We start from the raw sequence: 16,531 nt of genomic DNA on the forward strand, positions 1-16,531 counted from the left end.
GTCCATGAATTGGTCAATGTTTGTGCAATTTTGATGATTTTTTTTCAGAATGTAGATTGGGAATTTTTGCACTTATTTTTGGAAAAATACATACTTTTTGGCATTGGGAATATAGCCGAATTACGGTTATAAAATTGGCCGAAAAAAACCCTTGGACGTCACAAACAAAACACACCGTGCACAAGTTCAACTTAACATGCTATTAAAGGCCTAGATTCACTACTATATAAGTGTCCCCCCCCCCCAATTCCAATATACAACTTCCATCTTATCTGCTGCTTATCAGCGATTATGTAACAGTAACTGATTAGAGGGCAATTAGCCAGCAGGGACCTCAACTAGACCATGAAGATGTGTGCAGTGGAGTTGAAAGACATTAATTTTTCTTCAGTGAATGTGGAATGATAATGATAATTATTATTATTTTGATATCATATAGATTATAATAACTATTACTTTAATGTTATAATAATCATAATCACAATAATAATAATAATAATAATAATTATTATTATTATTATTTTTATTATTATATTACATATAGGATGATAAAAGATACAGTAATAATACTGAAAATAATAATGATAATAAAACACAAGTATAGTGAAAACTTCATGAGTTCTTTGTGCTGACAAAAAATTAATATAAAATTATTGTGTTCCATCTATACTCAATTTTCATTTTCAGTTTGTTGCCAAAAGTGATTTTTTTCATGCTTTGCTTTGTAACTTTGAAATGCACATACTGTTTTCAATTTTAGACAAATGATATCTACAGTATTCTGCCAGCTTTAGATGAGTGAAAGTCACATTTTTCTGAAAAATCACAATTCTCTAGACAGAATTTGAAAAAAATAAAAACTTGCATATTTCTTTAAGAAAGTTTCTGAAAAATCATAATTCGCCAGACAGAATTTGAAAAAAAGTTGAACTTGCATATTTCTTTAAGAAAGTTTCTCATTATTTTATAATTGTGAAAATAAGTTTCTGATTATTTTATTATTGTGTTTGATCAACAATATTTTTCTTTATATAGAAATGCCCCCCAAAAAACCTAGTATAACATTAAATGTTATATATTCTTCATTAATTTAAAATCAATTACTTTATTTCCCCTTCTCACTTGAAAGGTAGACTGACTCTCCAATAAACAATGACCCTTGTTTATTGGAACCATACTGTGATGGTCATTAGCCCCCAACTGTGCTGGTGAAGACAGAAATCCCTTGGCCCACTGCCAAAATCTAGGCCTTTAACAATCGCCTTAAGTTTTATGACTCTAAGTCAAATACTTTCGTGATACATGGAACACAATTTTTTATGCCCTTTCTATGCATATTTCTGACTTACTCAAGGGCAATAACTCTGGTCTGGTTGTGAGAAATCGCAATTAAAACACCAGGTGCCCAACTTCACATGCTGAATAACACTCCTTTGAGGTTTGATATCTCTAGGTCAAATCTTTTTTTCAGACATGCATGATATAAATTTGGACACTGACGGAAGGAAAGATGGACAGACAAAGGCAACTCTAAGTGCCCCCTCCCCACATCCACACACCTGAAACTGTGGGGGCACAAAAAGCTCTTTACTTATTAAGACTTTTTTTGAACTAAAATAAAAAGTCCAAAGCAGAAAAGCAACAATCTCAAAATCCTTCTTTTATATGCACTTAATACTTACGAATCTGTTCTGGAAGTGCACATGTTCTTTGACAAATATTTTCTTCAGTAAGTCTACATCAGCAACAGATATGACTTTCATTTTACCAACAGATCCTCTGTAAATAAAATACAGGTACTGCTTCAACAGATTAATAATCAAATACTGTGAAATCATTTTTATTTGCATAGGACGATTTTTCACGTATTCTGCGCTAGAACCGATGTGCGAATTTAAGACCACGCTATTATCATTTTTTAATAATTTTTTTTTTCATTATTAATACTGAAAATGCGCGAATTAAAGCCCGCGCGAAACAGTCCTTTTTCATGTTTGCGCGAAATTTCATGTCAGTGAATCTAAATAATTTCACATTAATCAAAGAGAAACATTACATGTACTTTTAAACATCAAGAGGTACAGGGTGTAAGGAAATTTCATTCAAAGTGGAAAAATAAACATGAGAAGGGAGGCATAATATACAGTTTTCCACCATAATAAATGCTGATTTTAATATGTTGACTAATGCAGCTTTAGATATTTGCCTAATTTCAGATTTGCTTATTGGAGAAAACAACATTTTGTGCTCTATGTACTAAGTTCATGAATTTTGAACTTTTGAAAAGAATCAAGCATTACTTGTCACAAGTATCTGCGCAGTCTGGTAAGGATCCATTCTGTTCGCTTACAGTTTTGCTAATTACAATAGACTTTGAAAGTAAACAGCATGGATTCTAACCAGACTGTGCAAATGCGCAGGCTGGTCTGGATCCATGCTGGTTGCAAACGCACTGTGTTTTTTTCATGGTGTGGCTCAAATATTTTAAGTCAGATCTGAATTATTTGTACCATCAAATACTATAATGTAGTACGAAGCAAGTAACTTCTAAATATATTGCTACATATGTGTACTGTTAATTACAGAAGTGGCCTACCTAAATAACTTTTAGTGAAAAATGCCTTTTTCTACAAAACAATATAAGAAAGAGAAAATTTTCACCAAATGTCATACATGCATCACAACTGATCCAATTAAAGTAAAACCTGAAAGATGGTCATAGGTAGTCTGTCACCTTTACCCAGTTAAATTTCTAAAATGGACTAGTCCAACATTCAATTTTGGCAATTTTATTCATTATTTGAAGGGGTGTTCATGGAGAATTCACTGACTGAATAGTGAACAGTGCAGACCATGATCAACCTGCACCGATGTGCAGGCTGATCTCAGTCTGCACTAATCGTAAAGGCAGAAAGACATGCCGCCAGCCGGCTAAATGTTAAGTGAACGGTATGAAACTTTCCTGGCCATTTACTTAACTGGTACGAACTTTCTTTACCCCCTCTATATTGAGCCCTGGTTCAATAATCATTTTTAATGGAAGATTTAGGATGTATTTTCCATTACTGAGAGACAACAATTGAGCCGCGCCATGAGAAAACCAACATAGTGGCTTTGCGAACAGCATAGATCCAGACCAGCCTGCGCATCCGCGCAGTCTGGTCAGGATCCATGCTGTTCGCTAACAGGTTCTCTAATTGCAATAGGCTTTGAAAGCGAACAGTATCTATGCTGGTCGCAATGCCACTATGTTGGTTTTCTCATGGCACGGCTCAATTTTTCTTTTAAAACGTTAGTATAAAATTATATTACTGATATTTTTATTAAATTAAGTACTTAGTAACGTGAAAACAAAGAAACAAAAAATACTTGCGAGCAAACAATATAATATGAACATGTCACTTTATCCTAAAATATCTAGAAACACTTTATCAAACAATTCAGTTGAACATGCATTAACCCAGCTACACACAATACTTTTTTTTTTTAATTTTGAAAGAAACAAAAACAAAGTTACTAACATGAAATGTCATATGTGAGCAGAATTTTTCTTTTAATACCTGTATTTATCATTTCTACACAGAATAACTGTAGTGCAGACTTACGCTGATACTGGTCCATATTTCTGTAATATTTCATTATTAGCTTCAGCCCAGTCCTGAAAAAAAAACAACGTAAAAGTTATATACACATAATTATGCACAGGTCTGAAGCGGTGTGGGTGTGAAATACATATAATATCAGGGTAGACTCATAATTTTAGCAATCAACCAGGACATTTGAGTAAAATCTGTACGATGATCGGTTTGATTACATCTATTCATATAGTGGACGCAACTTGACCCCAATGGTTGACCTTTGTATTATAGTCTGCCTATATATCCAAAGAAGAGGCCTAGAAATTGGCTTTGATGGCATTTTTTGTTAATGCCCGACAGCCATGTTCATTGTTAACTTTATAAAAAATGGAAACTTTTCAGGGGGGCTGTCGCCTTCTAAGGGCCATAGTAAGGTCACTGAACAAGGTCAAAGGTCAGTAAGTGCATTTTTGTTATAAACTTCAGATATTTGCAATTTTTGCTACATTCTAATACAAATTTGTATTTTTTCGGTGATAATTATGAATCTCAGAAGTAAAATAAATTACTTCTAATAGATTTATTGCATTTGAGACTGGCAAAATTCAAAACGACTAAAGTTATTTCTATAGAATGAGCTTAAATTTTCGTACGCTCTAATATTTTGTTCATTAATGGAAGTTATCTTTCTCATGCTTCTAAAGTTTCCGTTTTCTGGCTAACAGTTTCCATAATGGCTGGTTGGTTACCTGTATGATTGAATAGTACAGGTAGAAAAAAATCTATGGTGCGTATTTTATAAAGACTAGTACAGTAAAACTTCGTTTGCTCGAATTCGGATTATCCAATTACTACTTTTGCTCGCTCGAACTCTGTGTCAGGTCTATATAATGTATACTTCACGTTGGCTTGTACTACTGATATCTCGAACACATGTTGCTTGTCCTATCAAGCCCTGGCGAAAATAGTTTGACTGTACTAACTGTTGACAGATCTAAAGATTCCTTCGGAGGCATAGAACTCCAGAACGTAAAAATAGCAAACTCGGTTTGATTAAGTCTCAAGTGTTTCAATGTCTACAATTTTATAAATATTTGTTTATGTTGGTTCTTTAGATGTCATAACTTCAAAAAGGCTTGATAATTGTCAGTAAATTCGATAGTATATCGAATGTTATTAGTATGATCTTTATGACTGTGAATATAGGGGCAAAGCATGTTTGTTTTCCTGTAACAACACCTTTAGATTTCCGAGTGATTGGTTGGTGATAGAACCGTGTGGAGCAAACTTACCAAAGTATCACGAAGGAATCTACTGATGTTATAAAGTAAACAATTGTGAGCTAATGCTATTGTAGCCTTAAACGTGTAAAAATAAATGTATTGTCAGATAAATTCAGTGCGGAATGTTAGAATGAACTACCCTTATATAGAAATAACTTTTTACCCTTATATAAGAAAATGAATAAACTCCATAACACTTCACAAGCTATAGACGGGTTAGCCTGACATAATTTATCAATCGGCATTATTTATTATAAATCCATCATTTTGAATTTCAAATCTCTTCTTCATGCTCTTCTCATCCTGCAGGAAGTTATTTTTACGCATTTTATATCTCTTGGTAACTATCGAACCACCATATTTCATCATTTTGATTAGCTGAACCATCATATGTCAGTAATCATGAAAATATCGAAAGGTATAACTTCAATGTATCACTGAACGAGCCTGAATGTTACTATTATAAAAAAAATTAAAGCAACTTTCTGATGTTTTTATATCTTTAATTTTACATTTTTATTTGTAAAACATCTGAATGACTAATGTTTCAGTGTCAAGACACAAGCTTTGTTTTCACAATGATATCAAGGACATCCTGTCTGAAACCATGTGTCAGATCTGTAAATTGTTACGATCTGATTAGTTTTTCAACTTTAGTTTGAATAGGAAGTGAGAGTGTAGAAGCAAAGACAAAGATAAAAAAGATCGAAACAGAAATAGCGTGGTGAATTTTTAGAATAAAATGATGCAAATATCGCATTAAGAGCTTCGGTGATAGAAAATCTAGTTCTTGAAATGTGCTACTTAATTGGAAATACCTAAAATATACTTCACGTTGGCTTGTACTACTGATATCTCGAACACATGTTGCTTGTCCTATCAAGCTCTGGCGAAAATAGTTTGACTGTACTAACTGTTGACAGATCTAAAGATTCCTTCGGAGGCATAGAACTCCAGAACGTAAAAATAGCAAACTCGGTTTGATTAAGTCTGTTTGTGAGATAAAATGAAATGTGAAAATTCTCTCAAGCATTATCTAAAACTGTCCATGCTGTCAATCAAAACTCTATTCCATTGGTTTACGCATGTGCATCAGCATGAAAAATGGTACTTTTCATATTTTTGAATTAGCTAAAAATTTATTTATTGCACATTGACATTAGGCTATTATTAGAACTTGTAACCGCTCTTCAAATGTTTCAATATCTACAATTTTGTAAATATTTGTTTATGTTGGTTCTTTAGATGTCTACTTAACTGGAAATACTTAAAATATGATGATAAATGCCTGACTTATAGTAAAAAAAGAACTATATTACAGTAAATCAAGGAAATAGTGTATAGATTAACTAGTTGAAATCCTACAGATCTGTTCTGATTAGTTTATTACCGTACATGTACTGTGTAGACCTATGCTCTGACCAATATTTCAGTTATTCTTCTACAGGTCCTATTTAACCATCGTCACGTGGACAAATTAACATAAATATATAATGAATCATCACCAGATTTGAAATCATTTCTTTAGGGGCTGGAGAAGGATTCCATATAATATTATAAATGTTACTTTCAACATTATTTCAGTCTTGTAACGGCGGTCAATTAACTTAATCAGTGTTTCTGGAGTCTCTACAAGTAGTAGCCTTTTCCCAGCAAGTAACTGCCAACATCTCCAAATGATTCAGAAAGTGGAGGACGAACTCTCTCCTGACAATGTCTATTATCAAATCGTCATGGAGAACATTCACCTCTCCCGGGGATCGAACTCACGACCCCGCGATCCATAGATCTGCGCTCTACTGATTGAGCTAAAAATGCTTGTTTGTATACATGACAGTAAAGTGATTTTAACTATTTACGTGAGAATTTTATACATTTATATGTAATTCATTTTCCGCTGTAGTCTTCTTCCTCAAAACCTATCATATTTTCTCTTTCGCACACATTTCTCCAAAGGTGACAATATGTAAATATTCTTTTTATAGTCAGTTCAAAGCTTAAATTCAAGTTTTATTGCTGCCCCTGAAATGCAAGAAATGCATCTGCAGTGCCATTTTGTAATCATTTGCTCAACAATTTTTGTAACTGCACACCTGACTTTTGTTTTTATCTCTGCCAAATTTTGACAGATTTGAATGAAAATTGGACACATTGTTTAATGACCAGTTCAATTAAATAAACATAACAACGATATCCATTGTTCGTACATTCGTTGTGCCATGACAGTTTAAATAAGGTACCCCTGCCCTACCAAAAAAGGTCACTGAATGAATGCAACTTGGTGCTACCATTTTGCTACCGTGAATAACTTAGAAGTCATTTTTAATAGTTCAGTTTGACCTTGACATGTCTGTGACCTTGAAATTACATTGAAATAACTCTTGGATACAACATTTTCAAAAATATTTCTCTTGTTCATCCACATATAAAGATTAGCAAACATGTCAAGTAAAACACACTTTGCCATCGTATGCCACTTTCCCCAGATATATATTATTCTATGTAATATTATATATATTAGATATATATTTTATATATTATCATCAGTTTTATTTACAAAATAGTGAAGGGCATTGAGACACAATATTTAAACCAATTTAAATGTTATATGAAAATAAAACGAATGCACAGCGGCATAGTTTATTTGTAAATGCACTTATTTGACCTTTGACCCCATTGCAGTTAAATGAGGAACCCTAGAAGGCGACAGCCCCTTTTAAGTTTCATGTTCGATTCTAAGGAACACTTTAATACTCATATCCAAGCATTAACAAAAAATGCCATCAGAAGTCACATTTTCCCAAGATATTGGCAGACTATTATAATACATAATTAGATACAACCTATTATTGAAAAGGAGTGTATGTAAAACGCTTCAGCTGTTTGCATTCATAGATTTAAAACTGACGTCTACCACTAAGCACCCCATATTTCTACAATGAAATAATCGATATGAATAATCAGCCCAAGGTCAACCATCGCGGTCAAGTTGCAACTACTATAAGAGGTAATGAAACAAAAATGCCCCTAACGTCTCCTAGTACCTGTCAGAACTTATTTATACAAAATAATATACTGAACAGTCAGTGATCCCAAGATGAAGGGAAATGAATCACTTTAAACATCAAAACATTTAGCCTGCCAAATTTCTAAAAATGGGCTGGTCAGACTGGCTGGTCTGGATCCATGCTGGTCGTAAACCCACTATGTTGGTTTTCTCATGGCACGGCTCATTTAGTGTGTATGTACCTGTTCCAGTTTAATGATAACCTGATTTGTCTAATATTCAACTCATTCACTTAAGAATTACGGCAGTTTTGAAAGAGAGGGTGGTGCCTAGTTACTATTCAATAGGCGTGAGAAAGACACTGTGTAGCTTGGGAAGAGTGCGGTCTTGCAACATTTCCACAGTGGTAGAAGAAACTGTATTTTTCAAAAGTATTTAAGAGCAGACCTTATTTACACTTAATGATTTGGCATAAAAATTAATAAGGTTGTTTGCAATGGGCTACTTGTTTTCATCCATATGAAGAAGTAGCCTGCTGGCTGCAAGTGATTCTGCCTTTGCGACAAGCTCAGACCAAGATCACTCTGAATGTGCAGGCTCATCTTGGTCTGCGCTGGCCCCGTGTTCACAAAACATTTTTCAGTCCCAGCTGAGTTAGAGTGGGAAATTTTAATATCAATTTTATTAAAACTTCAAGGTTAAATTTCAACTGAGACTGACCATCAAGACTGAATAGCCACTTGAAAAGAGTTATTAACTTAAAATTTAGTTTTAAACATGCTATTTAGAAGGAAATGACAAATAAAGTTTCATGATCAAACTCAGGCGGGACTGAAAATGTTTTGTGAACACGGGGCCTGCTCACAAATGCAGAATCTCTTGCCGCCAGCAGGATTAATATTAAAACTAAAGATGCAAAAAATTAAGAAATTTCTTAGCTGTGAAATTATACTAATAAATATTTGAGCCGCACGATGAGAAAACCAACACAGTGGCTTTGCGACCAGCATGGATCCAGACCAGACTGCGCATCCGCGCAGTTTCTCTAATTGCAATAGGCTTTGAAAGCAAACAGCATGGATTCTGACCAGACAGTGCGGATGCTGGTCGCAATGTCACTATGTTGGTTTTCTCATGGTGTAACTCATTTGTAGACTCTCACCTTGCCAATGATATAGGGCAATGTTCCCACAATTGGAAAAGGAAATTTTCCCTTCAACTTATACTTTCTCCTCCAAGCAAGTACTGCCAGCCAGTCATATCTGTAAACACAAATCAAAGAAGTAATTAGTGATATCAAAGGGGACAATCAAGGGAGAAAACTCTCTTTGTTCAGTTTCTTGACGACCCTTATATTTAACATTTATTCACTTTTAACACAGTGATTAAGGATTTTCAAATTTCATCTTTTTTTATCAAAAAGGTCTTTAATGCATTTTAATATATGTAAGTGCATTTGTATACACTTTGCTGAAATGTGACAGCAAGTGACAGAACAGGGGAGGTAATTCAACAAGAGCTGTCAGTGGACAGCGTGCTCGACTATTCTCAGTGCTTGATAGTATAATATAAGCTATGAGTACAACTTTAACATTACAATAAGCATATTCTAAGTCGAAAAGGGCCATAATTCAGTCAAAATGCTTGATAGAGTTGCTTCCTCCTTTTAACAGACTGGGGTCATGATGGTTAACAAGCATGCAAAATATGAAAAGCAATATCTCAATGGACTTTGAAAATATTTGGGGTGGTACGCTAACTTTAACATTACAATAAGCATATTCTAAGTCGAAAAGGGGCCATGATTCAGTCAAAATGCTTCATAGAGTTGCCTCCTCTTTTTTACAGACTGGGGTCATGATAGTAAATAAAATATCAAAGCAATATCTCAATGGACTTTGAAAATATTTGGGGTGGTACGCAAACTTTAACATTTGTGTGACACTCATGCTCACACTCACGCTCACACTGACGCCGCGGCGAGTAGAGTAGCTCCCCTATTCTTCGGATAGTCGAACTAAAAAATTCTAAATTGAAACAACTTCATCATTTCTTCATCAAAGTTAATATTATCTACCAAATGAGTCTGATGATTCATACATATCATATCAATCAAAAGCACCGAAATTGTAATTGAAAAAGAACAAGAGCTGTCACTAATGGTGACAAATGCCCCCGCAGCATCGAGTAAAGTGCCTTCATGCAAGAAGTTAACGTTGGCCCCTGTGACCTTGACCTTTGACCTGGTGACCCCAAAGTCAGTAAGGGTGGTGTACTCAATAAGTACTATCAGCATGTGAAGTTTGAAGGTCCTGGGTGCAGTGGTTCGCGAGAAGAGTGCCTTCATGCAAAAAGTTAACGTTGTGACTAACGAACGAACGAACGAACGGACGGACAGTTGAAAACTAATATGCCTCCCTTCGGGGGCATAAAAAGAAAATTTCCTGTTGAGGACACTAAAATACAAGTATAAGCACTTAACCCTTACTGTGCTGGACACAACTGATTCTGCCTTTCCGACCAGCGTAGATGATGATCAGCCTGCATATCCATGCAGTCTGATCATGAATTACACTGTACACTAACCTATTCACCCAGGGGCCTCTGCGGCCGAGTGGTTAAGTTTGCTAACTTCAAATCACTTGCCCCTCATCGTTGTGGGTTCGAGCCTCACTCAGGGCGTTGAATTCTTCATGTGAGGAAGCCATCCAGCTAGCTTACGGAAGGTCGGTGGTTCAACCCAGGTGCCTGCTTGTGATGAAATAATGCATGGAGGGGCACCTGGGGTCTTCCTCCACCATCGAAAGTTGGAAAGTCGCCATACGACCTCCGGCAAACGTAGAATAAAGACTGGATTTGGTGTATAAAAATGAAAATAATTTTATGAATTAATCGCATCCTGTGAGTAAATTTATTCCAATGGCACTGTTGCTATTTCCACAGTCAAAATATGATATTAGAACATGTATCACAAGTTAAATGGTTCACAACAATGTCTTAAAAATAGCATGAAAAGTCTGGTTTACTTTAATATGATGGTCAAATATCTAATAAGTAAGCACACAGGCCTATACATTTTATTTCATCAAATTATAGGCCATGTCTTTCTTAACAACTGTGAGAAGTTTCATCAAAATCTACATTGCAGACAAATTTCTATTCACGAAAATGTTATGAAAGTTATAATTTTCCCCATAGACTCCCATTGTGAAATATTGCCTGAGGTTCCTTTTTTCAATTTATATGCGGTATTTTCTAGGTATATTTTGAAGTTTTGAAAAATCAGACTTTAATCAAAGTCTACTTTGTAGAGATAATTTTGATTCAAATGTGGGTGAAATTAAAAAAAAATGAAGCCTGAGTGTGATTAAGGGGTCAATTTTAAACCATGTGCTTGGAGTAAGTTATGCATTGAATTAGATAGCTAGAAAGTTATTGTTAAATATATCAAAAGGGCAAGTGCATTGAAAAACAAGAAAAAAATGCAAATTAATGATTTTAAAAAAAATTATTGAACTTTTTTTAAAATGGGAACCATACTTTGATATTAAAACAATTAAAACATAACAGGTATAAAGCTGTTTTAGCTCAATATAATTATAGATACAATATATATACAACATTTAAACAGTCAACAATCAAGGTAATACAAAAAATATGTTAAAATCAAACTTTTTATACTTGTAGGGGTCATGTTTTAACACTTGTACCACTTGAAGTTTGATTAGCTCAGATATAGTTTCATTTCTAGAGGTAAATTTCTACATTTACAAAATTTTGGGATGTATGCATGAATTGCGCCAAGATTCTTAGCAATATATCAAAATTTGTCAAAGATATAGAAGTTTTCACAAGAGCATATTTGTATATTTTCCGTACACTTGGGACAAAAACACACAGTGTCACTTATTATATTTACAATGTTTGAAGAAGAATACCAATATCTTTCAGTTGTATACAAACAAAATAAATAATTGAAGAATAGAGAGATGAAAAAGTGTCTTGCAGATGTGTGCTCTTGTTAATAACCTACAAAATGAAGATTTGCTGATAATAATTATAATTCCAAAAGTTTTCAGATGGAAATATTTGGCAAGGAATGTACAACTGCTGAAACATAAATTAAGAACTCAGTTAACAACCTTTTCTATGCATCAAATATGACATCATTCATCATGAGCAAATACCATAGCATTTTATCACAACATATTTTAAGGTAAACATTACCCTGTACACTTGGGACAATTGTAAGCCCTTATTAGATTAATTGTTTTTCAAAAGAAAACATTGACATTGTACAATCATATGGATAAAAACATTCTCTTGGTAGTTTTATTAAGCAAATAATAGATTTTTTCAGATTTCATGTTGTAGTGATCTATTTGCTAAAGTATTGCTTGCTGGTGTTTTTTCAACTTTACTCAGTTTCTCAGTAGTGCAAATTTTGTGAACATGTATGTAAATGACAACAATTTTACTATCATGGGAGTAGCCATTTTCACTTCAGATGTTTCTGTGAAAAAAAATTAGAATTCTATTTATATTCTGCATAATATCATATTTAAGTTATTTTTATGTCCCAAGTGTACAACAATAGCAATAATTTAAACCTGCACTATTTTATCCTAAAATATCATTAGTTTTTAAGAGAGTATGCATTCTTTTAAGCTATAATAATAGTAGCATACATTAAAGTATATGATTTAGAAATTAAGTTCTAAAGTCAATAAAAATGGACACTTATCTAAAAAAATTCTTACTGTCAAAATTTGGAATAATCCGTAATATTTTTACAGTTTACTATTATTACAACTGAAAAGACATTTCTGTAACAAAACTGCACCCTATTAAATGCTGCCATGCACCTAGGTGACATGTCATGTATATTTTTGGGCACAGACAACTGTAAAATCAAACATGTCAAAAGTCATGTACACTTGGGACAACATATTATTTGCAGCAAAAATCTAAAATGGCACAACTATGTCAAATCTGTGTTAGGACTGATTTGTAGGGTCCTCCTCTTAGTAAGAATGTGCAAATAAATAGAAAAATTCACATGAACAAGAAAAATATTTATTAATTTTGCTATTTTGTACACTTGGGACATTTTAGTACACATTGTTCAATATGACAAATAATGTGCCGTTCAAAATGAATTAATCGGAAAACTATTGAAAAAAATAAATAAAAAACATATCACCCCTAAATGAAGAAAAAAGACTTCATCAAATTAATAATGCTTTTCAATGCTGCATGTAGGGAAGTATCCATTAGCCACTTTCAGAGCAAAATAAAACTCAGCACCGTATCATTTCTAAGAAGATATGAAGAATGTTTATTCATTAATATTTCCTAAACTTTTGCTAACTCTATAACCAACACATTACAATTCAGCATAAAGAAAACATTTCTTTAATATGTAAGGTTATTACAAGGTAATTTAAAGTTGAAAACATGATTTCAGTGAAATGTCACGCTAAAACCGGTACACTTGGGACATTTTTTGAAGGTTTTTCCTGCATTACATTTTAACGGACTGTCGTAATGTGACGAAACTTGAAATAACAATTAACCACTGTAAACTACATTTTCAGAAGTAAAAAATGAACCATTTTCTTATTTCAGTAAACAATAAAATGGTAATCTTTAAAAGGCTTCATTTTTTTTTTATTTTCACCCATGTGCAGAACTAACTTAATAGTTAATATAATGGTTCTGTCCAAATTAGAAGAAGTTCATTAAGGAATTTTAAGGGTTAACTGCAGGCCTGTAGGAAGCATTTTCAGATGGGGGCTGGGGGGACACATATTTTGAAATTCAGCTGACCTATAAAGGATCCAGATCAAATGAATACAGTATAGTATAAAACCCCTCACCTTTTTCTCTGGCTTGGGACCGACAAAGAAATGCTTTTCTCAGGCAAGTTTAGTTTGTTCAGGCTTTATATCTTTTTTTTTCTGGCTTTCTTAATTTTCATACATTTTTTTTTGTATTTTTAATTGCTTTTTTATCATTTTTGCTTGTCTTTTTCTTTTTTTAACTTGACACTAGTAGTGCAATTTTCTACTGAAATTTTCCAAAAATGGACAACCTGTGCTAATTGTTGCCACTGTGACATTATGCGCATCTTACTGCACTGTGTATTTTGGTGAATGTTTTTTTAAAGCAATTTCTGGTTGCTGTGCACTTACATGTGTGAAATTAACGATAATGCTGCATAAGGCAACTTGAGTATTTGAAGTTGATGCTTTAGAAATAAGGAAATCAAACTGATAAAAAGGCAAAACACAAGTTTGTCGCTGTTTAAAACAACACACCCTAAAGTTTACACAAATTTTACAATGCTCAGATTCATGTCACGTGATTGATAACGAACAACCGCACTGTCAGCATGAACTGAGTGTTAAATGGAGGACGTGTAAATACAGCGAGGTATCCAAAATAAAACATATAGTGTTTACACTTTATGAACGTGTTTTACTGTTATGTTTAAACCGTAAAATGATTTAGTTTTATTTAGTTTTATGATTTCATCGTGTAAACATATTGCCTGATCGTGTTTTTAACTAAATCTAATTTCACCATAGAAAAGGTCGTTACTGGTTTTGACGTAAAGATGGGGATTATGACCTATCACGAAAATATCTCAGAATTTAATAGTTCTGACGTCAAATTATTTGGACTCGGTATTTTCTTTGATATTAATTAGTTTCTTTTGCAATACTCATTTTTCTACTATTTGATGAGAGTTAGTTTTGGAAATTCACAAGGTGTAGTCATTAAAAGGTGGTCATAGATTTATTTCGAATTATTGTCTATTTCCTCTTCATAGTGACATCATAGGTCACATTTATAGATTTTGCTCATGTCTAGACAGAAGCCAGGAAATTCTAAAATCTGACACAAATCAAACTTGTGTAAGAGCCATTTCAAAGCTGGGTTGGGAATGGGGTGGCATCTAGCCTTACCAACCCATTTCCCCTGTATTTGTGGACATTCATCCCCAACCCTGACCTTGAAACTTAATTCATCCACCACTAAATCTTTAAGACATGATTGTATAAAATCCATATCATTAATCATCTGGGCTCCAGTAGACAGATTTTGCCAAAAGTTGGGAAGGGGAACCAAGGAGGGGAAGGGGAGAGGGGACTAGCATATGACATTGTGCTCCACACAACAATCACTTTTAATGTTCTAAAAATGTGCTACATGTAACCTTGAATGTAATTACAGTAGTAAACATTAAATTTAATTAGCTTTCCAACTTAGATAGATCTACCTACATCACTGAAAACAGCCAAAGTATAAAGACAGTTTTCACAACTGTCCAGAAGGTAAAGGTTAATCCAAAAACGTCCATGTTCCTATATCTACGTGACAGAATTATTTCTAGCAATGAGAAACTAACAAATAATATCCACTATTACGTCACTCAAAACTGACGAAATGTAAATAAATCGTTATCAGTTTAGAGCGGGAGGTAACTACCTATTTTCACGTCTTATCTATGGAGGCGATTATTTTGTTACACAACACAGATTTTGTCGTAAAACCTTTTAATCAACATTTTATTTAGGAACAAATGGAGTAAAATAAATAAAGGGAAGCAACACTATTAAGGCATCGCCCACAGTGGCAGCCATTTGACTCAAAAGTTTACATGCAAATTTTCATAAAAATAAAAGATGACTAAGTGGTAACAATAAAGTCAATAAATTTGTCATAATAATGTTTTAAATATCTATGTGAACATATGCAAGTAAAAGGATGTGCATTTCACTACCTGTATTATGCCTTTATTCGGTATTTTTCTCTTGCCAAAATGACAAAATTTTGCAATTTTATGTGCAGTCAAACTCAATGTATATTCAATACATTTAAAAGATATTGCAGCCAATTGTAAAGCAGACTGTGAGGAATAAAGTCTTCAGAAATTATTTTGAAATGTTACCTGATTACTGAATTATACACAAAAATCCCAACACCATCAATTTATCCAATTTGTGTTATCTGTTCACACATAATTTACATGTATATAAACAGGTGATATTATAGGATTATGTATAGGTTTACCTGGCTACCTGTGGTCAATAATGCATGTACAAACAACATTTTAAATTAAATTTACATGGGGCTGTCTTTTTTGTGTCTTATGCAATAACCAGGAATAATTCTGACAAAAATCCGTAAGAGTTTGCAGTATACTAGACTGGTCTCAGTCCTTACATTTGCCAGTCATAGTCTCTTCTCATATTTTATATTTATGTTAAATTACTTCCCTTCATAGTTATAACATGGTTACCTTTTCTTGCTGCCGAATGAATAATACAGCCAGATATTCAAAAGGGAGCAGTCTATAACAGGGAGCTAGATCTATCTATAAATGAAAGATATCTGACAAGGAAATACATTAGTATATAAAAAAAACTTATTATCAGACTAGTAGCTAGTCTAGCAGTATACATATTGTACTTTGCAGGGGCGTAGGGATGATTTGAGCATTGGGGCGGCGGAGGGTGTGCGAGGGGGTGTCCCCCTCCTATGAACGTGGTTCCGGGGTGGCCCCGGAAAAATTTTGCATATAACTAGAGTAAATGGTGCAATCTGGCGACTTCTTGGACTGCTCAGTATCTGTTGAACATACTCGGGTTTTTTTC

At 33.7% G+C, this 16,531-nt stretch overlaps 1 protein-coding gene across 2 annotated transcripts in view; it reads right to left on the reverse strand.

The window, feature by feature from the left end:
- LOC123531218 (cytochrome P450 3A14-like) overlaps nucleotides 1-15,451 on the reverse strand; it is a 58,056-nt gene extending 42,605 nt beyond the window's left edge. The window contains exons 1-4 of one of the 2 annotated variants that reach the window (XM_045312012.2): nucleotides 15,158-15,451; nucleotides 9,031-9,130; nucleotides 3,606-3,658; nucleotides 1,683-1,779 (exon numbers count right to left, since the gene is read on the reverse strand). In XM_045312012.2, coding sequence (XP_045167947.2) covers nucleotides 1,683-1,779; nucleotides 3,606-3,658; nucleotides 9,031-9,130; nucleotides 15,158-15,234 — 327 coding nt within the window. In that variant the 5' untranslated portion in view covers nucleotides 15,235-15,451. Of the gene's footprint in view, nucleotides 1-1,682; nucleotides 1,780-3,605; nucleotides 3,659-9,030; nucleotides 9,131-15,157 lie in introns of those variants that run through there. The other variant, XM_045312013.2, reaches the window with a different exon arrangement.
- Nucleotides 15,452-16,531: the final 1,080 nt, after the last annotated feature.

The sequence above is a fragment of the Mercenaria mercenaria genome, chromosome 11, assembly GCF_021730395.1.
Source record: "Mercenaria mercenaria strain notata chromosome 11, MADL_Memer_1, whole genome shotgun sequence".
Taxonomy (NCBI): Eukaryota; Metazoa; Mollusca; class Bivalvia; order Venerida; family Veneridae; genus Mercenaria; species Mercenaria mercenaria.